Source organism: Pipistrellus kuhlii, unplaced genomic scaffold, assembly GCF_014108245.1.
Source record: "Pipistrellus kuhlii isolate mPipKuh1 unplaced genomic scaffold, mPipKuh1.p scaffold_m20_p_21, whole genome shotgun sequence".
Classification (NCBI taxonomy): Eukaryota; Metazoa; Chordata; class Mammalia; order Chiroptera; family Vespertilionidae; genus Pipistrellus; species Pipistrellus kuhlii.
In genome coordinates this window covers 12,726,912-12,752,937 of record NW_023425520.1, presented here as the reverse complement: position 1 = coordinate 12,752,937, position 26,026 = coordinate 12,726,912, and the positions used below count along the sequence as shown (strand labels likewise).

The 26,026-nt window shown below is 54.1% G+C and overlaps 1 protein-coding gene across 1 annotated transcript in view; it reads right to left on the bottom strand.

Moving 5' to 3' along the window:
- Positions 1–26,026, bottom strand: part of ANK2 (ankyrin 2) — a 177,211-nt gene that overhangs the window by 27,903 nt on the left and 123,282 nt on the right. Inside the window, exons 35-44 of the mRNA XM_045586032.1 lie at positions 24,869–24,965; positions 22,462–22,690; positions 21,642–21,767; positions 19,271–19,393; positions 16,872–16,904; positions 15,204–15,225; positions 6,361–12,294; positions 4,882–4,956; positions 2,160–2,291; positions 948–1,091 (exon numbers count right to left, since the gene is read on the bottom strand). Coding sequence (XP_045441988.1) covers positions 948–1,091; positions 2,160–2,291; positions 4,882–4,956; positions 6,361–12,294; positions 15,204–15,225; positions 16,872–16,904; positions 19,271–19,393; positions 21,642–21,767; positions 22,462–22,690; positions 24,869–24,965 — 6,915 coding nt within the window. The remainder of the gene's footprint in view (positions 1–947; positions 1,092–2,159; positions 2,292–4,881; positions 4,957–6,360; positions 12,295–15,203; positions 15,226–16,871; positions 16,905–19,270; positions 19,394–21,641; positions 21,768–22,461; positions 22,691–24,868; positions 24,966–26,026) is intronic.

The window sequence follows — 26,026 nt, the reverse complement described above, 5'->3', positions numbered from 1 at the left end:
GTAGAGAGTAGAGGAAGGGGATGACAGAGAGGAGGGGAGGACAGAAAGGAGAGGGTAGAGAGTAGAGGAGGAGGAGGACAGAGAGGGGGGAGGACAGAGAGGAGGGGAGGACAGAGAGGGGGGAGGACAGAGAGGAGGGGAGGACAGAGAAGAGGGAGAGGACAGAGAGGTGGGTATAGAGAGGAGGGGGAGGATGGAGAGTAGGGGAGGACAGAGAGGAGTGAGAGGACAGAGAGGAGGGTATAGAGAGGAGAGGAGGGGGAGGACAGAGAGGAGGGGGTAGAGAGTAGAGGGGCAGAGGGAGCTGCCTGGACTTGGTAATAAACTTGGGACTTGGTGCCAGTGGGTTGAAGCCCGGTGGGTCCGGAGCAGAAGGTGAAGTCAGGGCAGCTTCCCCAGGAGAGGGGCCGTGGGGCCACGGAGACTGGCACTGACTCGTGGGCACAGCGCAGATGTGGCACTGAGCTGGCGGAAAGACGTGGCCCTGAGGGGAAGCACTGGGGTCATCCCGGTCTATGGCCGGGTGGACAGAATGTCTGTCCCCTTAAAAGCCACCTTGAAACCCAGTGCTGAGGTGGTGGCCAGCAGATGGCGGTTGGGAGGGAGGGCTGCTGAGCTGAGCCTGAGGGGCCTCCTGCCTGAGAATGGTGAGGGGGACAGGGCGGGAGGAGGCGCCCCCGGGCCTCCTGTCTGCAGGACAGAGGGCGACCTCCGCTTTAAGCCACACAGCGGATGGCGTTGCCTTCAGCCACGCTGAGACTCTGATGCGTTAACAAGGAATGAACAGCGCGGCACCTCCAATGTGCGGGGCCCTCAGGGCAGCAAGAGCGTGCGAGCACCACTGCAAGGCCTCCCCTTGACAAGACAGTAGCCCAGCGGCTTGAATTAGTCACACAGGCACATGCAGGCACACGCAGGCACTCGCAGGCACACACGTGCTGCCTGACCTTCGCTGTGGTCCAGCGTGATGGTCTGCTCTATCTCAGCGTAGCTGTGGCTGGTGCGCTCCAGGGGCGGCTCCGTGTTGGTCTCCAGGAGATGCACAATGTCCATGCGGTTGATCTTGGTGAGGCATTCGATGAGACTGGCGTCTGGGGCAGGACAGAAAAGCATTACTGCACGTGAGCACGCTCTTTTAAAAACCACCTTCATTTGGCTGCCTTACTGAAATGTTGGTGTTTGTTCAGGAAACAGCAAGTCCAAAAAATGTTATTTGTGAAAAAAAGCACAAAGACAACAGTAGATAAGCAGAAGTGTGAGCCAGCCTGGGCACAGCCTCCCCGGAGAACTGCCAGGACGGACAGGACCCCGTCAATTCTGAGCTTACGAGAAACACCAAAGACTTTTCAGTTTGGCACATCCCACCTAGGCCTGGGATATACTCATCACAAGAAAAGTGTCTGCTGGCTCTCTGAAAGTCAAGTCCACTGAGGGAACCGGGTCCCTCTTTTTATCGGGGAAATCCTGCAGAGGCTCCCAGATGGAGGTGATGGAGGTGAATAACGGGACTCTGGCTGCAGCTCTGGAGACGCTCCGGGAAGCGGCCCCTGAGACAAGTGAGGGTGGGAATGAATGTGACTGCCGAGGTAGATGGTCACCCACAGCACTGGGCAAGTATCTCTTTACCCCCACCCCTGAGAGTTACTCAGCAGTACTGTGAGGGGCAGCAAGAGGCACAGTCACTACAATAAAAGATGAGTATTAGAAAATGCAGGACTTTAATAACATCACTGCCTGGCCGGTATTGCTCAGTGGTTGAGCGTTGACCTAGAAACCAGGTCACGATTCAATTCCCGGTCAGGGCACAGGCCTGGGTTGTAAGCTTGATCTCCAGTGTGGGGCGTGCAGGAGGCAGCCGATCCATGATTCTCTCTCATCACTGACGTTTCTCTCTCTATTGCCTTTCTCTCTGCAATCAATAGAGTATATTTTAACAAGTAGCATCCCTGCTAGCAGCCTGGGCTGCCGCTCTCCTCCCTCAGGTCCCCCCGCCCGGTGGTGCTGGCCACAGGGGTCTTAGGAGGCTTCAGAACGCTGCCCATGTTCTTGTGGGTGGCAGGTGCACTCGGCACCTATCATGTGACGCGACCTGCGGGCAGGAAGGCCCGTGTGGGACATGAGCTGCTGCACCCCGGCCGGTCCTGCCCGAGCCCACCTACCGGTGGCGAGCTTCCCGTCCCGCTCCAGCCAGTACTTGAGCAGCGCGTGACTCTGGTCCTGCAGGGAGTTGGGGTTCTCCACGCGGATCTGGTGGATCTGCTCCTCAGAGAAGTCCAGCTCTCTGGCCAGTTCTGGAAGAGATGCCGCCGGCGGTGAGCGGGAGCCTCAGCGCTGGCGCTCCTACGCCCGCCGGGTTCTGGGCGGGCGTGCTCTCCGCACTGCCGTGACGGGACTCTGACCCCACACAGGAGCACGAGGCACACACACCTTTGTCCTTCTAACGCTAGTTATAGACTTTCCTAAGGCCGCATCTAGAATTGTTCTCCGTCCTGGTGGAAATAGGTTTGAGGCTATGGTGACAAAGTAAGTGTAATGTGGTCCCGGTTAATTCCAAAATGTGGATAAGACCATTAGTACCGACTCCTACTCTTAACCAACACAATGGGCAATAAATCACTGAAACAGGAGACACGGACTATTTCTCGCCCTTGTCATCATTTGGTGACAGACGTCTTAAGAACTGTAATTCCTGTTCTCACATTTCACTTGGGTAAACACTGGTTGTGGCCATAGGACGGTAGCTGAATAAGTTTCTCTCTCTGATTTGATGCTGTATAAGTAACGGTCTAGGAAGACTTGCCCTGGTCTACACTGGCATTCTGCGTGGATGCCTGTGCTCTGAGGGGTGTGCATGTGCAATGAGAGGTCTGCTTGAAAGGGCCATGTGCCAGTATCTTCCAGAATTAGAAATGTAGCCCAGCTGATTGGGCATTGACCTATGAACCAGCAGATCACGGTTTAATTCCCGGTCAGGGCACATGCCTGGGCTGCAGGCTGGATCCTTGGGCCGGGGTGTGTGTGGTGGGGGCGTGTGCAGGAGGCAGCCCACCAATGATTCTGTCTCATCACTGACATTTCTCTCTCTTCCTTCCTCTCTGAAATCAGTGGAAATATATTCATACACACACACACACACACACACACACACACACGTTTTACCCAACAATTCCGCTCCCAGCATGTGCCCTCGAGCTATGCTCACAAAAATATCCCAGTGCACGCATACTGATCACATTATCAGGATACAACAACATGCCCCGCAGTGAACAGCACTGGCAGTTGCTGCATCTCCACAACAGAACTAAATGGCCATTTAAAAGCACGAGCTGGACGCTCATCTCTGGTGATGGACTATTTATGCAATTTAAGTAAAATTTGCTTTTTTAAGTAAGAGGCATACATGTGAGCACTGCCTGTTTTCTAAATGCATGAAGAACAGAAGCCCCAGTAGCCTAATGGATAAGGCATTGGCCTCCTAAATGCATGAAGATGTCCCAGTAGACCTTTGGGGCTTGATGTCAGAGGACCAGATGTAGGTGAGAGACTTTTTTACTTTTCATTTTCATACCACCGTGTATGGTAGTAGGGTCTTACTTTTCAATATGTCTAATGATATTATATTTAATATGTATGTTCATAGAAATCTAAGAAACAAAACAGCCCTGTTGGTGTTGCTAAGTCGTTAGAGGTCAGCCCATGGACCACAGGGTCCCAGGTTGGATTCCTGCTCAAGGGCACCTACATGGGCTGCAGGTTTGATCGCTGGTCCCAGTCTGCTGTTTGTGGGAGGCAAGCAACTAAATCTCTTTCACATCCATGTTTCTCTCCCTCTCTCTCCCTCTCTCTCTCTCTCCCTCCCTCTTTCTCTCTCTCTTTCCCCTTCCTCCTCCCCCACTCCCTCCCTCTCTCTCCAAAATCAATAGAAAAATATCCTCTGGTGAGGATCAACAATAAATAAATAAATAAATAAATAAATAAATAAAATAAGAAGAAAACGAGATAAAGTAATTCTGAATGTTATCTACTCAATAAGTCAACCAGGGATATTTGCTGCCCTGCCTTCCTCTGAATTTCTCAAATAAATCTGATCAATTTTTAAAGAAAATGGCTCTTCTTTCTGCTTTGAGGCATTTATTGCATATTACTGATTATCTATGGTATGGGATTTTGGACTCCTATTTATCACCAAATCTTTAAGAAACTTAAAGACAAACATTAACTTTACACCATCTGTTTCAATCAGATAGTCATAGGTGATACGAGAGGAAGTCATACCAAAAAAAGGAAAAGAAATAAAAGAAAGCGAGAGGCTGGCCGTCTAGCTTTGCCGTGTGCAGCCAGGCAAAGAGGGAACCCTGACTTGTAACTCACGTGGAGCCTGGAGCTCACTCTCCCTCCGTGAGCTATCGGACATGCATTTTAATCCCTACGCTCAGGCCTCCTACTTCTCAGAGTCCGTGCTTCTTAGCCACATGCACCTCACGTTCACCCAAAGCCCACGTCAGCGCCGTTCTCCACGAAGACCCTGAGCGGCGGCGTCCAAAACAAGGAGCCCTGTGAGTCCCACAGGACACGCAGGATGACAGCCATGTCCCCCAAGGTGGGGAACCCACAGCTCCAAAGGAGTGTTGTGGGGGGTACGTTCTTAGAATCTCCCATAACCTCCCATTGTCTCGAGTCCCGGAGGCGGCGAGAGGCCTGCCCCAGTTCCCAGGACGGTTCCCGAGCGCCCGCATCCTGTCCTGCAGCGAATACCGCCCTGCTCCTCCGGGTCTTCCTCGAGGGAAGAAAAAGGAGACTTTCTCATTCACGCCACTGGGCTGCTGCAGCCCTGCCGTTCACAACAACTGGCTTTGTTGGAAAGTGGGCCGCCCGTGTTACCTGTCCAGCTGAAGCCCAGGTGGTCGGCGATGTAGGCCAGCCGCTCCTCCATCCGCTCCTGTGGATCCTGCTGATCTGCACAAGGTCAAGAACAGAACGGCCATGGCTGTCTGTGCCAGGAGAGGACTCCCGCACTGACCATCCACAGAGAGGAAGTCACTTGTCCAAATAGTCGATGGTCGCACAATGGCGCTATTAGCCTTTACATCATGTGAAGTGTGTGTTTGCCAGGTTTCTGGAATGGAATGGGGAGGAAATCTGAGACATCATGGAAACCATGTGCTTCCAATCTCTTCAATGGAGACCAGCCCCGCACTAAGGCTGAGGGCTGTGATTTCTAGCCAGCATCAGGCTCCCCTCTCCAATGACCCGAGAACACTACCCCCAGCAAACAGTCACCTCCCCTGCCCATGCCCACAAGCTCGTAACTGGGCTGCAGGCACGGCGTGATTGGTCAGGGCCTCCCCTTGCTTCCCGCAGCACAGGTCCCTCCACCCGAGGGTCACAAGAGACTGAGACCTTTTCTGGCCAGAAACCACACCTGCCTCGGCCTTGGTGACCCCGGGGGAGAGCAGTGAGGGACATGTTTGCATGTATGTCTTTTGGGCAGTTTTGGTCTGCTTACCCAAAAGGAAGCTCTTACATCACCCCACATTCTATGATGCTCCCTTCATGTTTAACCATTGCGGAGGGGCAGCATTTTAGATCATGGGGTTGTGACGTTCCCTATCACGCAAATTTCAGACTCCTGCTCTATTGCAGAGATTCCGGAAGCTCGGGGCCACTTCTCAGCATCGTCTATGGTTTCCATGGTTGTAGCTCAGAGCCACCGGCCCTCACAGTCACTAAGTCATGCACAGCTGGAGTTTTGTTGTCTGCTGCTTCCAATCGTGGCTGCGTCAACGAGAAGCACAGTTTACCTTACGCTGGTTTGTGAACCTGTGACCAGCAGTATCTGAAATCCAACCTTTCTGAATCAAAAACAGATCCACAAAATTGGAATTTCCTATGTGAATTCCTCTTGAGCAAAGGGCATCCTGATGATGACAAAAATTAAGTGTCAATTATTTTCAAGTACAGAAAGGTCAGAAAAGCCACGGATCCGAATACTACAAAACAAACCCAATACACTTCAGTGCAAGAGCAGGAGTGCTTGGCTGGGGGCTGGGGGCTGGGCCCGGCCCTGCAGAGCAACAAAACTCCCTGCCGGTGTGGCTTGCGTGCAGCGGCCGGATGAGATACGGCCGTGGCCCGTGTGGTCACGTTCCCATCAGCATTCTCATGGCTCAATCTTGAGATTGTTTTCACAGACAAGAGCATACAGAGAAAGCACACAACACGACGGGCTCACACAAACACGGGAGCCACTGCGGAAAGCTTAAAGAAAACGAGACTCGAACCACCAAAGGAAACAGACAAATGACACAGCGACACGGGGCTCATGACATGCGGGGCCCAGGGAGCCCCGGAGGGCAATACCTTCGGTGGGGTCATGGCCACTCTCATCAGGGATGCGCTCAATCAGAGTCTCAATGGACTCATCCCAGATGGGCCTGGTGTCAAAGATGTCCTCAGGGCCCGAGCGCTCGGGCTCGGCAGGTGGCAGGCTCTCGATCACCGAGGCGTCCAGGGCACTACTGCTCTCATCATCCGAGACTGCCTCCTGCTCCCTCTCTGCCTGGCTGAGTCTGTCCACTAGCTTGGACGCCTCATCGCTAATCTCCTCGAAGAATTCTATGGAGTCCCTGTAAAGGTCAAGGAAGTGCTCCCTGCTCTCCCGGGTGGGGCTTGGGGGCCCTCTGCAGGGAGATGGGGTGCCTCTGCTCTTCACCGGCAGGCGGGAGGCAAACACCTTGGGTCTCAAGGCTGTGGCCTCGGACTCGAGCGGGAACTCCTCTGCCCACTCCCCGCTTTCTGCTTTCACTGGACTTTTGGTCTTTGAGTCCAAAGGACTGGCATCTGATCCAGAGGTGCCCCTGTCGTCTGTGGCCCTGCCTGGCACGTCCTGTCCCTGAGGCGGTTCTGTCTTCTGCAGGGAGGCGGTCAGATGCAAAGGCTGCAGCCCCGCTGTTTGGGGGGGCGCCTTCACGGGGATTTTAGACTTGGGCTTTGTCTCCTGCTCTCTCCTGTCGTCGCCTGGGCTGGGCAGCAGGCTCTCCTCTGTGGGGGCCGGGGCGGGGGCGGCAGGGGGCCCGGGCCGGACCAGGACCTGGGACTGGCTCCCAGAAGGAGGCACACTTTCTGCGGCTGCCGTGGGGACCTCAATGACTGACTTCTGCTCCTCTGGGGAGGAGTCAGGAGAGCCGCTGTCCTGTCCTGAGAATCCAGACCCAGTGGCTGTGGCGATATCCGTTGGGACCTGGACAGCGGGCGGAGGCGGCGTGGCGCCCCTGGTCACAGGGGGCAGGTCCTCGGCACCCACAGAGGCAACCGATGTGTCCACAGAGGCTGGGATCCCCGCTGGGGAGCGAGAGTGGCCATCTGAAGCCGGGGTTCCCTCGCCCTCCTCACTCAGGTCATCAGGAAGCAAGTCAGCCTCATCTGTGTCTTTTGATTCTGAAAGTGCCGGTGTCGGAGCCGGTGTCTCCGTCCCTGCGGGCTCGGCGGCAGCCCCGCCTCCTGCCGCATACTCAGAGAGGGACTCCTGCCCGATCTGGAAAAAGTGAAACCCGTCATCCGCGTAGGACCTCTTGGTCATGTCGATGGCGCCGCTCCGGGTCATCTCAAACAACTTGCCCTCCTGAAACAGGAAGGGGTTCTGGTCACCGGTTGGGGTCCCCTCCTCGGTGGGGGTCCGAGCGGGCGTGGTGTCCGGGGTGGTGCCCTGGGACTGCCTTTCCGCCATCAGACCGAACACCTTCTGCTCTTCCTCCTTCACGCGGGCCTCGAAGGCTTCGTCATCCTCGCGGATCTCGCTCCAGGAATCCGAGTCCACGTGGCTGGTGGTGATGACGACTGTGCTCACGTGCTCGTTGGGGACCGCAGAGGTGCAGGGCAGCGGGGGCCCTACGGACACAGGGGCGCCAACCGACTGCGTCTCCCACGAGGTGCTTTCTTGAGTGGATTCCACCTCCATGCTCTGGCCCTCAAAACTGAACTCTCTGCTTGACACAGCTGCCCGGGAGGAGCTGGCCTCCGTCACCACTTCCACAGAGGACGTGATGGTCACAGAATACACTTCTGCCGAGTGAAAACTCGAGTGTCTCGCCTCTGTCTGGGTTTTGCTCTCTTCGCTGGAGAAAAAAGACTGGGGAGGAACGTTTTCATATGGGCTGGTGACCTGAAGGTCACAGATGTCCTCAGTCTCGGCTCGGTCAGAGCCTGGACTGTCTGTGGACAGTGTGTCTGTGTGAGTGGTGATGGCGGCAGCGAGCGTGGGACAGGCCCTGGAGAGCCTGTTGGGAGTGTGGCCAGATCCTGCGGCCTTTGTTTCTGTGGTGAGAGATGCAGAGATGTCTTCATCGGAACCTTTTCCTTCAGATGCTGGACCACCAGGCCCAGAGGGCGGAGAGGAAGAGCCTTCACTGGGGAGCACAGCTCCTGGAGATGCCACTGCAGACACGTGGCACGCCTCTCCCTCGGAGGCCTTCTCCTCCGGGGCCTGCGGGGCTGATGGCTCCTCCCGGCAAGCCAGCTCCTCGCGGACCTCAGCATGGGGGGTGCCACTGGGGCCTGAGGGGCTAGGCGAGGCCAAGCTGCCTGGGCTCCCCGCTTCACACCCGAGGCCCATGCAGAGTTGGGGCTGGTCAGCATCTCTGTTCAGGCCATCAGAAGCTGGGTGCGGGCCCCCGTGGGGACCCACCTGGCTGCCTTCGGGCAGGGGAGATGTGCACGCCTCTTCTCCCGACTCCCCGGGCCCCTGCGCATCCTCGCTCACCCTGAACGTGTACTGCTTGGAGGCGCTCGGCTGGAAGGCCATTTCCTCGGGGCTGGAGCTGGAGTCCACGCTGGACGGGAGTGGGGACGGCGGCTGCACGTGGATGACGGGCTCCGGGAGCAGGCCTGGGGCGGCACCCACGCTCGGCAGCCTCAGCTCCGGCTCGCTCTCCGAGGAGGAGGAGGTGGTCCTGCTTCCGGCAGTCACCACCACAGGGACATCACGCCTGTCCCCTGCGCGCGGCCCGTCAGCCGGACGCTCGGTGTCGGGCTGGGAGGAGGAGGAAGAGCCCTCGGGCTCCGGCTCTCTCCGGTGGCCCCTCTTCTGCTTGGCTTCCAGCTCAAGCTCGTCAAAGGTCTTGATCTTGGCGACCATTTTAAACATCTCCTCCTCAGGCGTGAACCTCTTTCTCTCCCCATTTTCCATGTCCTCCTCTACGCATTCATGAATCACAGCTGGTTTGGGGGGGCTTGCGTCTGAGGCCTTGGGGGTGACCTCGTAGCTGACTTCTTCGGAGCTGGGGGTGTCGGGGGACAGGGGGCTCTTCCCTGAGCTCTCCACGAGGGAGGTCTGCTCCAGACTGTCATCCTCGGCGCTGCCGTCGGGGTCGCGGAGCAGCCGGGCCCGCACGGAGACGCCCTCGGCGAGGAGCTCCGCTCTGGCGACAGCGGCCGGGAGAGGAGAGCGGCCGGGGAAGCCGCCGGCCTTCGCCTCCGGCTCCACGGGGCTGGCCTCCAGGGAGTCCCGGCACGGGGACTCCCGCAGGGGGCTGGGCTCCAGGGAGTCTGGGGTTTTGTGGGAGGAATTGTCCTCCAGCACAGGGCTGGCCTCCAGGGAGTCCTGGTGGCTCACCGCCAGGGACTCGTCGGCCCCAGGGCTGAGGACCTCGGTGTCTGGCTGACGGAGGGGCAGCTCCAGGCCTGGGGGGCTGCGGGGGGCTGCCTGGGCCTGGCCAGTCCTCACAGGGGCCTCGGGCGGCGAGGGCCCAGGGCTTGTGGGTCTCTGAGCTTGGGGCTCAGTCCATGTCTCGTGGGCAGGTGGGCCGTCCTCACAGGGCACGTCCTCAGTCAGAGGGGCAGGCGCCTTCTTTGAGGGGGACACAGCGCAGCAGCCCAGGTCGCTGCCCCCGGGGGTGGGATCCGTCTCTCTGGGAAGGTCCGGGGTGGCTTCCTTCACACCCCTGGCCGTGGGCTCAGAGCCCCCGGTGACAGCCACTCCAGGCTCTCGGGCACCGTCGGGAGTGTCTTTGGTGGAGGACTGCTCTTCACCCGAAGGCGTGTCTGTGTCTAAGAGGGCAGTTTCCCTGCGCTTCCCCAGTTGCTCCTGGCTCCGCTTTGGTGAGAAAGAAAGGCTCTCTGGGCTGGTCTCGGGAGTCTCGGCCAGGCCCTCATGCTTGTAGCTCTCCTCTGAGCTGGCCTGCGGGGTCCCCTCCATCAGGCTGCCACACGGGGACCCCACCGCCCCCTCCTGCCGCAGGTTCTCCCAACTGCCGTCCAGGCGGAAGGCCAGGCCCGGGAGCAGTTCCCCGCTATCCGGCTCCGGCTGGAAGGCCCTGGGGAAGGGGCTGGTGAGCACCTGCTCCGGGACCAGCTGCGCCTCCGCCGGCTCCGGCTCCTCCCGGTGGCAGAACTGCTGGTACCGGGCATTGTCCTCCAGCTCCTGCTTAATCACCTCCGAGAAGTCGGTGGAGGTTCGGCGGTCGGGGCTGATCTGGGGGTCCCCATTGCTCCGCTCGTCCAGCTCCTCCCCGAGGGCCTGCCCCGCAGGTGGCGGCACCCTGTGGCCAGACACCAGCTCCTTCTCTCCCGTGGCGTCCTCTCTCGGCCCCGAGGTGCCTGTGGCCACAGCTCCCGGGAACCTCTGGCCTGGCTGGGGGGCCGGACTCTCGCTTTTCTGGGTTTCTCTCTGGGCTGGCACCGGCCCCTTTTCTTTCTCTGCCCGGGCCCTGCCCTTTTCCTGCGGCTGCTTTGGTTTGGGGGATCTGTGCTCAAAGAGTCCAGCCTTGTGTTTGGACGGGTCCTGCCCCGACTGAAAGGCCCTCATCAGCTCCCGGACAGACATGGTCTCCTCGATGCGCTCGGTCCTCGAGGTGGGGGACACGGGGGCTGCCTTTTCTGCTTTCCCAGCCGGGGTCGCCGAGAGGCGCTTCTCAGCCCTCCCAGGGGCCGGCGCTGGCGGGTGCTTTTCCGTTCTGGCCGCCGGAGACACCGGCAGGCGCTTGTCTGTCCTCCCAGGAGATGCGGGCGGATGCTTATCCGTCCTTCCCGATGGTGACAGAGGAGGGTGTCTGTCTGTCCTCCCTGAAGGTGACACCGGTGAGCGTTTCCCGTTTTTACCTGACAAGGATGCAGGGGGGTGTCTGTCGGTTTTCGATGTGGAAGAGGTGGGCGAGTATCTGTCGTTTTTCGTTGAGGGAGACACGGGCGAGTGTCTGTCTGTCTTACTCGGTGGTGACGTGGGCGGATGCCGGTCAGACTTGGCGGAGGCGGCGAGGGAAGAGTGTCTGTCTGCCTTGGAGGACGGGGGGGCAGGTGCCCGCCTGTCGGATTTCAGAGAGGGCGAGGCGGCTGGTGGCAGCCTGGGGCTGGTCCTCCGGGGCACCTCTTCTCTGCCCTTGGCTCTGACGGGCAACTTGCTTCGGCCTTTCTGCTCATCTTCCACCCGCTTCTGAAGGGCCTTCACTTTGTCCTTGATGGAGCCAATGGGCGTCTCTTCCACCAACGGAGACGTGGCCTTTCCCGTGGGCAGCGGCTCCGGAGCTAACTCCGTGTCCTCCTCCACGGATTCCTCTGAACTGCCCTTCCCCAGCCCCGGCTTTCCTGTGCCGGCCTGCGAGCCCTCCTCTCTCTGCTTCAGGCTTTCTGTCAGCTTCCTTCGCACTGGCTTCTTCACGCCCAGGCCCGGCTTGTGCTCCTTCTGCGTCCTCTGCGTCCCATCTCGGGGAACAGCCTTCCCTTGGCTTCTAGCATGCCGGTCCCCGGCCGTGGGGCGCCCTGGCCGCGGGGCCCCTTCGGGAGAGGCCGAGTAGGAGCTCAGGTCCTCAATGAGGTAGTTTACCAGCCCCGTGGCATCCTTCTGGCCCTGAGCTGGGGTCTCCCTGGCTAGTCTAACTTCCACACAGGGGGCCTCGGGGGCCTCCAGGGGTGCCCTCTGTTTGGCTTCCGCTATCTCCTCATCGCTGACAACTACCCACTCCTCGTCCGGCAGCTCCCTCTCCAGCTGGGGCCCCAGCTCACGGCCTTGCCCCTCTGAGCACCCCCCCCTCAGGATCTCGTTCACCTTCTCTAAGTCCTCCTTCACTTTCTCCACGATTTCAAAGGGCTCCCCCGGCTCCTCCGGGGCGGGCCCAGCCGGCTCCTTGTCCCTGAGCGGCCCCACCCTGTCGGCCACGTCTGTGGTCAGCAGGGCGCTCATCTTCAGCAGGCCCTGCTTCATCTCAGAGACGTCCGAGAGCAGGTCCGGGCTCGCCAGGGCTGGGGCCTCAGTAACCAGCTGGCTTTTCAGGACAGATGTTTCTGTCGACTCTGTCTCATCATCTTGGATATGCATGGAAAGCATTGGAAGTAAAATGGAAATCAGACAAGAAATTGGCAAATGTAACCAGGACCAAGGACACGGGGTCTTCCTGGCGTGGTGGGAGGGACAATAAAATGGGCGGGGTGGCGGATCCACGAGGTCTCAGGAGACAAAGCAAAGCGAGGCTCAGGGGACTGAAAGGAAACGAGCAGGAAATAACTTGCTTCACTCTGCACTCGCAGCACAGCCACACGTACATCAGGCTGAAACCAGCCATCGGCACGCGCCACCGGCGTCACAAACCAACACAGAGACAGGTGGGGATAGCACACGGAGGCATCTCAAGATTGTTCAGACGGCACAGATGGATGTGGAAAGAAAAATAAAAGGAGGAAGGGAAGCAGCATCAGGAACTGCTAAGTTCATTTCCTCTGGCAGAAAGCCAGCTGGTAGAAAACTCAGGGTGCGCCTCTGAACGCACGCATCTGGAACCAGCTCCGTTCGGCCACACAATGACTACACCCCGAGTCTCTGCATCCGCTGCAAACCGGCTTTTCGGCTAAGGAAATGCACACCTAACAGTGAGACATGGTCTGGGTGAGAGGCCCGGCCCGTCCTCGGAGCCGCCTCCTTGTTCAGACACTTACAGGACAGACCAAGGAGGGGAAGAAAGGAAAAGAAAGAAAAACCACAAAAACCACCATGGTGAGGAAACATCTGTGTGAGTCCATAGTTAAAACGTGATGCATAGCAACCCCAGTCGGAGACACGCACACGGACACGCACAGCTGTGTAAGCCAAGTTATTTCCATGCAAAGCGGAGGCCGGGAAGAGCAGAGGCAGGCAGGAGGTGGTCAGGAGAGACAGACGGCTGAACCCACTGTGGGAAGCTCCGTCACCCTGCCACCAAGCACTTGCTGCTGGTGAGGCTGGGGGGGGCCCAGCAGGGGGAGCCCTCCGGGCCTGCTCAGGGACGGCCAAGGATGGCGCCTCCTCTGCGCCTCCCAGGGACACTACTTTATACCCAGGGGCCTGTTATTTAATAACCATCTGTAAACTAAAATATAACCAAACATCAGTCTATATTTGAAAACTTAAAACAGTCACAACACTGAAGGGGCCGGGGAGGGCACAGGCTTTACAGAACGTGGTAGCTTTTCTTCATCACGATTGAGCCCAATGCTTGGCTTCAATTTTAATCCCCGAGTTTGTGTCCAAGAAACAAACTGTCCTTTTAAATGAACACAGTGGTTCTGAATAGGAAAGTGGGAGCAAAATGAAATCTCTTTAAAAAAGAAAACTGCCTGGCTCGCGTAGCTCAGTGGCTGAGCATTGACCTATTAACCAAGAGGTCATGGTTCCATTCCTGGTCAGGGCACAAGCCCGGGTTGTGGGCTTGATCTCCAGTGTGGGGCGTGCAGGAGGCAGCCGACCCGTGGTTCTCTCTCATCACTGATGTTTCTCTCTCTCCCTCTCTCTTGCTCTCTAAAATCAGTAAAAATTTATTTAAAAAACAAAAAATTAATGAAGGCAACATAACCTATCATCTTTTTAATAAATGAAAAGTGCCTTCTTTTGAAAAAAATCAGTATTTGTTGAGGAGATAGTCTCTGTGAATATGCATTTATAAAAAGATATTAAAATAATTTGTACCAATATAGATTTGCTCAAATATAAGCCAATGAAAACATCCAGAGTTTCAATCCTAGACCCAACTACTGATTTAACACAGGGTGAGGAGATTCATGAACAGCAGTCTGTAAGTAGGCGGTGACGTGCACTGCGTGCTCAGAGAGCTGTTTGAATTGCACTGCTGGGGCCAGATGACCACATTAGCAGGACTCTAGCTTTTCTCCTCTTGGAAACACCACCCCGAAATATAGCTAATCAAAGTAAATCTTAAAATGAATGAACATTAGAAAAATAAATTTTCTTCTGAAGCATCTGGGGCAGAAAAGCAAAAATAAATACATAAATAAAACCTAAAAAATTGCCCAGCTGCCGTGGCTCAGTGGTTGAGCACCAACCTATGAACCAGGAGGTCAGGGCACATGCCCAGGTTGTGGGCTCCATCTACAGTAGGGGTGTGCAGAACCAATCAATGGTTCTTTCTCATCATTGATGTTTCTCTCTCTCCCTATCCCTTTCTCTCTGAAATCAATAAAAATATATTAAAAAAAACCTAAAAACTAAAAAATGTAGGTTCTTCTGCACAAGAAGCTCAAACTGCCAGAAACAGGCCGGAGACCTGTAAGGCTGGCGTGCCGCGGCTCCGGTGAGGGCTGGGCGCAGGCCGAACACCGCTTCTCTCCGCGCTGGGTGGTTTGGGGACCCGCATCCTTGTGTGGAAAGAGCTCCCTCATAACCCAGCTTTGTGACAGAAATCCCGGGAGGTTCACTGTTTGAACCTATGGCTCTTTTCCTGGAAAGCTCTCCCAAGAGCCCAGGCCCAGCCCTACAGCTGGCGGCCGGCTGCTTCACCACAGTGGGGGAGGGGAGAGGAGGGAGCAAGCGGGGAGGGCGCGGTGAGCTGTGAGACAGCATTGCTTTCGCAGGTGCAGCCACAGAAACAGGAGCTCTCGGGGTCAGTGCTGGCTGGCAGAGTGGTGCTGTCGGTCGGGGGTACAGGTGAGGTGATGATGGAGCAGTAATGGGGGGGGGGGGGGAAGACAGGGCGGGCCTCCAACAAGCGGGCGCAGTGGGGAGCAGGGTGTCACAGAGAACGGACGCGTAAGCGGAGAACCACAGTGCTTCTCCACTAATTAAGTCCCAGTTAGATGTCTCTATCATTTAACTGGCCGAGCTTTTCTAAATGTATGTTAATGATGACTCAGAATATAAAACATGACGATTACAGTGTTAGTAACAGCCACTAGCTTGCATGTCTTTAATCAGCTTTCAAACAAAGTTAAGTTTTTTAAAATCTTACTTTTTTCCGATGTCACATCAATCTGAAAGAAAACACACATAAATTGAATGGTTACAACAGCGTCTTGTCTCTCCCCATCTCCCTCCCCACCTCAGCTCTGAGCTCTGTCATAATCACACGTGTGAGGACCCCGTGCATGTGGGGACCCCGTGCACTGGGCAAGGAGCCTTGGCTGCACTTCCTCATGACAGTTTCCATGATTCTTATCCAAGCTATGAAAGAACTAATCTAGATACTGTGGATGGGGAGCGCTTTCTCACGTTTTTCCAGGGAAGATGGGACCCAGTGCGTGAATCAGAAATGCACTTTTACCAGGAAAAGGCCAGGGAGAGAGGGAAACAGGCAGTCAATGTGTCCACTTAGTGCAGCACAAATCTCATGCCAGGTGGCACGTTCCACGGACACAGTCATTACAAGCCACAGGACAATTCCTGGACAGAATGCACTGATCGCCTACAGGTCCTGAGACAGCAAGAGGAACTGTCCAGCGTGGGGAAGGCGCACCAGGGGATGGCTAGGTGGCTCCTAACTGCACTGCTCGGCTAGAGGTGCACAGCCTCCTCCCACCAGCTCCGGGGCCGAGTCACGAGGCACGGGAGGGATGTGGATGGGAGATGCAGTGACTGGATGGTGGAGGGAGAAGACCTCAGTCTGTCCACAGGCTCCCGTGTGTCTGTGACTATACCCCCTCCTGCCTTGCCTGCAGCCAGAGTGTCCATGACAAAAGTGGACTTAGGGCTTCTCTGGACCGATAAGGCCTTACATGTTCAGCGGGTGGGTACAAGGGCATGTATTACATTTTTCTTCCGATTTTTGCATTTTGAATCCATCAGAATAAATTAAAAATAAGTGTATTTGAAAACATTTATGTGCAACTACTAACAACTGCACTTGTCTTAGAGACAGGACCCGTATGTTCCTCGGAAAGTGGAAGGCTGCTGCAGTGGTCCCTGTCATTTCCATGGTAACGCTGGGGCGTTTCTACAAGGGACACACACACCAGCTGGAACTGCAGGAGCAGGTGTGACTGGCACGGCTATTTCTCCACGGGCTCGGAGCTGCACTGCCTCCCTGTGGCGGGAGGCCACCCGCTTTGCTGGGCATGGGAGGCCCCGCCCACAGGCTCGCGTGCACTACCTGCCCCCGCATTGTCATCACCTGATGGGCCAGCTACACGTACCATAGTTTTGTCTCAGTGGTTCTCAAACTTTCTGGCCATAAGACCCCTTTAACTCAGAAGCCTGTGGAGCTCTGGTCAGTGCCTGACTTGGAGAAAGGCACACGTGTTACAGAAATGAAGCTGCGGAAATGCTGGGACCCGAGGACACGTGTACGGAGCACACATCCTGGAGTGTCCCAGCGGGTGGCGTCTCAGGTAAGACAGCCCTGGAAACCAGCTGGTAGCTGCGGGGTCCTGCCTGTTAGAGGCAAGTAACGGCCCCGGGCACCTGCCAGCAGCATTGGAGAACCATCAGATAGTGGTGTGGGCTCCAGCGGCGGGTAGAGAAATAGGCATTATGGCAAAGACAGGGCAATGTTCCCAGAGAAGCGCGCCTGTCCTCACGCTGGCTCAGGCAGTGGGCACAGCCTGAGAACACAGGTCACCGGCGCTCTGATTGGGTCAGGCAACCACACAGCCCTTAACAAGGGACAGGGTCACACAATTACCTCTTCTTCCGGCTCCTGATCTGACTCGGACTCCTTCGCCAGCCACCATGCGGGAGGGAAAAGAGCAGAGCGTTTAGGAGAAGAGGTTAAGACCCTCCCGGCGCGAACAGGCGGCACTCGGCCAGGGCACGCTGACGGTTCCTAACGGCCACAGGAGATAGGCACCAGGCTAAAGGGGCTGGCTTAAACGCACCAACACAAAGGACCAAATCACCAAGATACTCATTTCATTCGCTCGGTCACCGCAGCCTCACAGCCAGACATTGATGGGTTGGAGGGCACACCACTGGCTGGACGGGCTGAGAGCCACAGAGCAGTGTCTGACGACCATCACCTTGGCACACAGGCAGCATGCCAGAGCTCAGGGCTGTAGCCGCCAGCAGATTCTGACGCATGCTGTCTGGCTCTTCATACTTTTGTTTTCGTTACTGCTAAACTAGAGAGCCCCCTGGGCCGTCACAGCATCACACCTGTGTCTGACGCGGCAAACGTGACGGTGAGTCAGTGAGCCCTTGCCCTGACTCAGATGGTGGGGCGTCGTTCCGTGAACCAAACGGTTTCCAGTTCCATCCCCGTCAGGGCACATGCCCAGGTGTGCGGGCTCAATCCCCAGCAGGGGGCATGCAGGAGGCAGCCAATAGACATTTCTTTCTCTCCTTGACTCTCTCTAAAAAATCAATAGAAATATTAAAATAAATAGAGTAAATGCTTTCTTCACAGCACACTGAAGGCTCACTGGCCACAGAGCCAGAGCTCATTATCTTCATAGGAAAGTCAGATTTATTTTTATCAAATAAGAAGTTGCAATGCTGCACACAATGCCGTGAGCTTTTCTACCTGACTGATCTCTATTTACAGGAATCATTTGTTACAGAAAACAGACCAGCAGGTGAAAAGCAGTATAGGCAGTGCTTGTTTTGTGGAGTCCAATGTAGGACTTTAAATATATTCCTTCCACCAGGGCTCACGTCACTCTGCACCCTGTCCCCGCTCTGGGGCACACTCACTGACTCGTGGCTGCAGCCACAAAGCATGGCTGGGTGGGCTTCCATGAGGAAGGGCTACTGGTTAAAATATTTTTAAATAAAAAAGTTATCCCCAATGTAAAAATTCATTCAGTTGACTCCTTTGGTTTGATAGAGTAATCAAGAATATCCTATATAATAAAAGGCTAACATGCAAATCGACCGAATGGTGGACCGACCAGTTACTATGACACACACTGACCACCAGGGGGCAGGCACTCAATGCAGGTGCTGCCCCCTGGCAGTCAGTGCGTTCCCACAGGGGGAGTGCTGCTCAGCCAGAAGCTGGGCTCACAGCTGGCTAGCACAGCAGCGGTGGCGGGAGCCTCTCCTATCTCCACGGTAGCACTAAGGATGTCCAGCTGACGGCTTAGGCCTGCTCCCCGGGAAGTGGGCCTAAGACATCAGCTGGACATTCCCTAAGGGCTCCTGGACTGTGAGAGGGAGTAGTCCAGGCTGAAAGACTCTCCCTTGCGCACACTCCCCTTCCTCCCCCCAACTGCATGAATTTTGGCTTCTAGTTTCTGTATAAGCAAGAGTAATCACAGATAATCTGCACCTGGAAGAGGCTTGCCTGTAGAGTTATATCCAGATGTAGCTAGACCTGGAGCAGGAATTAATGAATGTTTCCTTTTCAACAATATTTCAAATCTGCTCCTTACAACATGGAAATACTTTGTATATTAAGCATGTTAAAATAGTTGAAAAACTAATTTGATACTCCTAAACATTACAGGTTATAAAATGGACAGGTAATGCCTGACTGGTGTCGCTCAGTGGTTGACCTATGAACCAGGAGGTCACAGTTGGGTTCCCAGTCAGGGCACATGACCAGGTTGTGGGCTCCATCTCTAGTGTGGGGTGTGCAGGAGGCAGCCGATCCATGTTTCTCTCTCTTTTTCCCTCTCCCTTCCTCTCTGGAATCAATAAAAACATATTTAAAAAATAAAAATAAAAGGAACAGGTAATTATTTTAGCAACTAGACGGAATGTCACGAGGTTGCTCTGCGTGCACTCTTTAGAACCCACCTATGAGCTGGGCCCAGGTTTGGGTGCCAGAGGCCCCAGCGTGGTCCCAAGACGAAGTCAGTTATTTGCTTTTTAAAAACTAGTCTAAAAAGTTAAATCTTAAATTAAAAGTTTCTGTCTTCCGTATCCAATATGTGTTCATAGAAATTTTTTCATAACAATGAACTGGATATGAAATAAGGTAGAGCTCCTTTTTTTCTGACTTCCATGGAAAATTACAAATTGACAGGGAATCCAAAATGACTGCTACAAGTGTTGCCTCTGCTTGTGCAGGTTCCGAATTGCAGATAATCCCCCCTCGCCCTCCTCCCCGTCGCCGCACGCGGGGCGGGGCCTCTGCGGTACCTTGATGTAGACAGGCAGGGTGATGTTCAGGTTGCAGATGGCTTGGTGCACCAGGCCTCGCGTGGATTTTGGCTCCTTCATAAATGATAGTCGTCCACATGGTTCCTGAGTCGTGTCTCGTACCTTGAACAAGAAAAGCACGCGTGTCACCACATAGGATGCATGTGCCTTCTTCAAGGTGATGATCCCCCCAAAGAACTGGGGGACAGACAATGCATTTGAGAATGCGGAGTAAGGGTTCGAGGTCACTCCTTTCTCCTTGTCCTTTTACAATTTACAATTATTATTATTATTTTTTAAATCAATCAGATTTTTAAAAAATTGTGGTAAAATACACATAACAAAATTTACCTTTCCCGTTTTCCCACTTACTGTTTTTAAGCATACAGCTCAGTGACATTAGGCTCTCACTAAGCTGGCAATTGTCACTATTTTGCACCTGTTCTCTGGGGACTGCCCCCCTCCTCTGCCCAGCCCGAGAGACTCGATTCCACCTGCCTGTACACCTGACTCCTGCCTCCTCTTGGGACCTTGGAGAGATGGACTTAGACCGTGTCTGTCCTTTGTGCCTGGATAATTTCACCCACATGTTTTGGAGGCCCATCCATGTTGTGGCATGTGTCAGAATTTCATTGCCTTTTCAGGCTGAATAGCATTCCATGGTATGTATAGACAGACCCCTTTGTTTACCCATTCATTTGCAAATGAATATTCGAGACGTTTCCATGTTTGGGTGAATGACGCTTTTGTGAATGTCAGAGGGAAAGTAACCGAGTACTTGCCTTCAGTTTTTGTGGACTAGACCTCGGAGCACAATCCCTGGACCCTGTGGTCGCATGTCTCATGCTCTGAGTGCGTGCACCGTTTTCCACAGGACGGCATCGTGTGATTTCCAGCCAGCAATGCGTCAGCCCCCGTGTTCACACGGCCACACCAATGCTAGCTCCCCGTTTTTGCTTTTGTTTTTTTTTGATAACAGCTGTTCTAATGGGCACGGAGCAGTACCTCACTGTGGTTGGAATGTGACTTTGCTAAGCATCCTTCCATGGGCTTATTGGCCATCTGGACACCTTCCTCAGAGAAATGTCTATTCAGGTCCTCTACTATTTTGTACTGGGTTGTTTATAAATGATGTTTGCATACTAATGGTATCAAATATTAGTTCAATCACACAGCCTTTTGTGTTCAGTGGCTCTGCCATCCTCAGCAGTGACTGCTCCGTGAAATGGCCTGTTAGGACAGCTTTAATCAGGCAAAACTGGCTACCAGCAATGGCACCATGAGAGGCTCAGCAGAGAACTTGGGAGAACTCCATCGCTCTAAAAAATTAAGCAGGTCGCCGGCTTGCATGGCTCAGTGGTTGAACATCAACCTATGAACCAGGAGGTCATGGTTTGATTCTGTGTCAGGTCAAATACCTGGGTTTTGTGCTTCATCCTCAGTAGGGGGCGTGCGGGAGGCAGCTGATCAATGCTTCTCTCTCATAGTTGGTGTTTCCATCTCTCTCTCTCCCTTCTTCTCTGAAATCAATTTAAAAAAAGTATTTAAGAACGTTAAGCAGCTGCACAGCTTTGTGCTGGGAGAAACCATGAGGGGTTTGGTAATAAAAGGGTCGTGTTGATGAATGGCTTGGGAATCAGTCGCCTGAGGCAGGACTGGGGAAAGCTGAGGGAGCCCAGCCCTATCCGGGGTGTGTGGGGGGTGGCATCGGGACTTCCAGAGAAATGCAATGCTTCATAGGTAACGGGACAGCGAGTGTGAGAGCTGGTGCAGAAGGAATTACTGCTTCCTTTCCATTTCACAAGCCTCTCATTTATACGCGCTTGGCCCTCCACAGGCGTGGAATCCAGGGGAGATGGAATTATCATCGCCAAACTCCTGCCTGGGATGGTCTGAAACAGACTGGCACCTCTGGTGCACTAAGGTGCTCCGGAGTGTTGGCTGAACGCCTGTGTGAAGGCCGCCCGGCGACAGTGCTGCCTGGGGTCACCTGGCCTCAGGCTGAGTGGGCTCCTAGGCCGTCTGAGAGCCCTCTGCTCTCCTCCTTGGTAAAATTCACACATTTAAAACATAAGCACAAAGATTTAAAAGGAACAATACTTTAAAAAGAGACTTTCCTTTAAAATTTGAAAAAGAAAAGCCAGTTAATAATAAATTGGCTGTTTGTCCTTAAACATAGTCTTAAAGTTGAATTTGAACTTCAAAACTGAAAATGGTTAGTTTTCTAAAACTTTAAAATTTTATGGATATGGTTTAAATAATCTCTGGAAATTATTGAAGAGCAGATATTCTCTCCTTCTAAAGGAAGTTAAGTCCTTACTTGATGTAGAATAAAATGTGTGTAAAAATTCCATATACAATAGATAATTACCTTGACAAAGAGAGGAAGTCTGTTTTCTTTAAAGGCAAAAAAACTGAATATATGATGTTGGCCACTCTTGGTTAATGGCACGAGATTGCCAAAACAATCAACGTAGATGGGTTTTCCTTCCAGCACCTGGTGAAGCAGATAAGCAGAACAGACTATAAGTGCAGTTATTGCTTGTTATTTACATAAAGTGGTGATACCAGTTGGAATGGTAAAACCTACCTACAACCATCACTCAGTGCTATGACCTGTCCCCTGGAGGACAAAGTATGTCCTAAGGGACCTGCCTCTGATGTGAGGCCCTTGTTTCTAAGGTCGCATCACATCACCCCAAACTGACTGAGCCTTAAAGTCTGTCTTCTGACTGGGCCGTTTTTACATCCAATAAGTCACATTACTTGACCTCACCATCCACACCCACACTAATGGAGAAGCCTGAGATAAGCAAGAGTAATGCTGAAAGGCCTGGGTAGCTCACGTCCACATTTATTCCAAGGATACACTTCCTGACTGCTATCTTTACTACTAAAGATCACTCCGAATGAGGAAAAATAAGCATTCTACACTGTTAGCGCCACTTACACACCTCATGGCTGATCCTCCTTCCCCCGTGATGCTCAGAAAGAGCCGTTCCCGCCTCCTCTCCCCGCAGCACTGGTCCCGATGGACGGAAACGAGCTGCTTTTGGACCCTGACCTTCCAACTGATCAAGATGAGGACTGGTCTCTTTTAAAATTTGTGGTTCTACTTATTAGCCACTATTTTACATATAATCTTTGAAGAAAGGCATAGACGTGTCCATGCGTTGCTCCGGAACCCGCACCTCCACATCCCGGCTGCGGGCCACCTCCGCGAAGTGCTCCTGCTGCTCCAGCGTCTTGTCCACCTTGTCGTCCGTCATGCAGAAGCACCGCAGCCGCGCCTCGATGGGGTCGTGCGACTTGGCGAACACCACGAACTTGGCCATGTATGGGACACAGATGATCTCCCTGTACACTTGGGAGGCGAAGGTGACGGATTCTTGGATTTGCCGGCAATCGATCAGCCAGAACCTGCAAAGGATTTTAAGCGGTCAGGCATCTAGAACTAATGGATACCAGCCGGCCGGCGAAGCTCAGAAAAAAATTGAATTAATGGACACCAGTTGAAAAAACCCCTCAGTTCCTTCGATATGATCAAAGACATTAAGTGCTTCCTCAGAGGGAGGTGGGAGAGGATGAGAGACGGTGGGCAGAGTGGGGCAGGAGGGCACTGCGGACCAGGTGTGCACCCCCAACCCCTGGAACATATTAATATTTGTGACTTTTTTCCTTGGAGACACTTCCAGGGTCCAGCTTCTGAAATCCGCCCCCGAATCCCAGCACCATCCGTGGAGGGAGCCTGGGGCCTTCGCAATGGGTCCTCATGGGGGAGCCCCCGTTCCCCTTGACTCCCCCAATCTTCCTCTCATTTACTAAACTCTTCGCAATAAGATCTACCCAGCGTCACCTCATCTCGTTCCTCTTTTCCAAAACCCTCTCCGGCACCAAGGTGGATCAATCCAACCATTTGGAAATCTGCCTTCAAGGCAGAACTCCAGGCATTGGTGGGCATGGCTCCCAGAGAAAGTCACTGCTCTGTGGCTCCTTCATGGCTGGTGGCCTCATGGGGCCTGTGACACGGCCTGGCCACGCCGCCTCAGCGTCTCTGCTCAGGGCACCAAGGTTGCTGAGCCTGCTCAGCATTCCCGGACTGTTCCCCCACCCCCCGGCTTGAGGAGGGACCATTCGGCTGAGAAAGCTGAGGTGCCGGATGCAAAGCATTATCCACATCCTGTCGCCCTGAAACCTCGCTCCGCCTATTGCTGCCTCCTTCCCTCGACTCCTTCCTGCCATCTTTCCACGCCCGAGGTTACCTTTCCCTAGTCACCGATTCCTTCCTGTCCCTCATCCATCTCTCTCCTTATTAGCTTAGTTTTGATGAGATATATGTAACTAAAACTCACCATGCTAGCCGCATCTAAGTGTACACGGCATAGGCATGACGTAATTTACAATCCTGGCTGCCATCACCACTGACCATTCTGCAACCTTCCGTCATCCCAACAGAACGAGGTACCGCAAACCCTGCCTGCCCATTTCCTGTCTCCGGGCACTCGCCTATTCCGGGGCCTCACATGCGCGAATACCGGCTACTTCCTTTAGCTTAACGTTCTCAGGCCCAGCTCAGCCGCTGGCACCTGGGGGACTCAGTATCGCCTTCTCTTTGCTCTGACTCACACGGTGTGCTCACTGCTCCCTCGGGCGTCTGGGGTGAAATGAGGAACACAGAAGCTGCCCAGCCTTCCAAGCAGGCCTCCCTCAGCTCTGCCGTCATCCACGTGGCAGCTCTGGTCTGACCTCCGACCTCAGATGTCTGCTGCTCGCCCCCACCCTCCTGTCTTGTCCATGGTCCTCTCTCTTGTCTTTCTCCTGCCTGTCAGGCTCCTGCCTGTCTCAGGAGGCACGTCCCCTCAGGCGTCCTCTCCGCCCCGACGTGCACCCGCAGGGCCCCTAGTAACCTTCTCCTCGCATTTGTCATCTCTGGAGCTACAGCTGCCCTGTGTGCCCTTCTCCTCTGTCCCCTGGACAGGAGTTTAAGCTTAACCCTCTCAGCCTCAGTCTTCCCACCTGTAAAATGGACGCAATACCAAGTCATTGTAGTGATGAAATCAAACGCATGGGAAAGCACCCAGCATTCCCTTACAGGTCACACACGGAGCCAACGATAAACGGAGTTAATGAGCATGTGAAACAAGACTGGACCGTGTCATCGCTGTGAGGATGTGAGACACATACATGCATGTGTCAGGCCTCCTAGAGTCACCCAAACCTGGAACCATCTGCACACACATGTGCCCTCGGACTCTGATATTCTGCTGGAAGCAGTTTGGGATGTGCTGATCAGCAGGAAACCTATAATCCCTAAGGCCTCTGGGACTGGAACAACTGGTGGCAAGGCCCCACAGCCAAAGCTGCCGATCGCTTGCTGTCCTTAGATTTTAACCCGACTGGTTGAACTTTGTACTGTATTATCACTATTCATTTTGCTGGCAGCAGGTCCAGTTTAAAATGCGAAAGTTAATACAGATTGTATTTAAAACCAACCAGAAAAACTCGCTTTTGAAGAACACAGAAACAAAAGAAAACAAAGCAAAATCCCTGGGGGGTGAGGCCAGTATGGCCTTGGGTTGGTCGGAGGGCTGGCCGTACCTGGCAGACACGTTGGTGGTGAAGGAAACACACTCATTGACAAATGTTAATGGCGTGGTTCCTGTGATGTCTTCCCACTGTGCAGGAGTGGTCCCCCCTGAAACAACAGGATTGTTGAAAAAATCAGGCAACACTTCCGACTCTGGGTTGTGAAGCGAGCGTGTGGTTCCCTGTGCTTTCCCGAGGAAGCCGAGAGGCCACACAGAGCAGCTGCCGCTGACAGCGCCTCCCAGGAATGAGCTTAGAGCTTACTGGAGTCCCTGCTTCACATGGTTAGGGGTTCCATCCTCTACCTGACGTTCTGAGGCTGTTGTTGTAACTGGTAGGCCCTATAGATCAATTTGAGATGTATAGGGTTGATGAATTTAAGAGATCCTTTAACTGACCAAGGAGCTGAAGGTTTTGTTAAAATAATGAAAAATCCAAGTAGTCTTTTGCTCCTGAATTTCATACTTTATACAATTATTTTCTTAAGATAAAATTTCTCTCAATTTGCAATGGGAGATTATAAGAAGAAAATACTTGGAAAACATTAAGAGCTTAACGAACACTGCAGACGGATGGACAGGTGGACGAAGGCCTGAGGAAGCCTAATCAGGCCGACGGTGCCTCAGCCACGTGGTCCCTCGCTTGATGCCTGGCCAGGGCAGGCATGCCTGCACGTTACATCTGACCTGCTTCACCTCCACGCACTACGTCTCACGTGATGAAGGGCTAACCGTATGCAAATGGACTGAAAACTGTGGGAAACTCACCCAGGAATGTGGGGTGGGAATAAGGTCGGGACTAAAGCATGATCCCATGGGCTCCTGCTAGTCCATGTATGTTGCATTTGTTAAGTATATGGGGCAATCTCAATGGCTTGCCATGGTACATACAGGAAAAGCACTAATAAGGAGGGAGAACTGGAGAGAGAGCAAAATAAGGGAGAACACAGCTGCAAAGGAGAAGTGAGAACATCCTCACACCCCTGGGTGAGCAGCAGCTGACACCCGAGCAGAGGGTGGCACTGCTGAGCGCCGGGAGCTCGTGGTGCTGAGAAAGAGGGACATTCCCAGCCCCACGATGGGGGTGGATTTTTACCTCCCACCATGTATCATGGGGCCAGGACAACCAGTAGCTGGGAGTCTTTCTGGAGGTTGATAGATGTCTGAACAC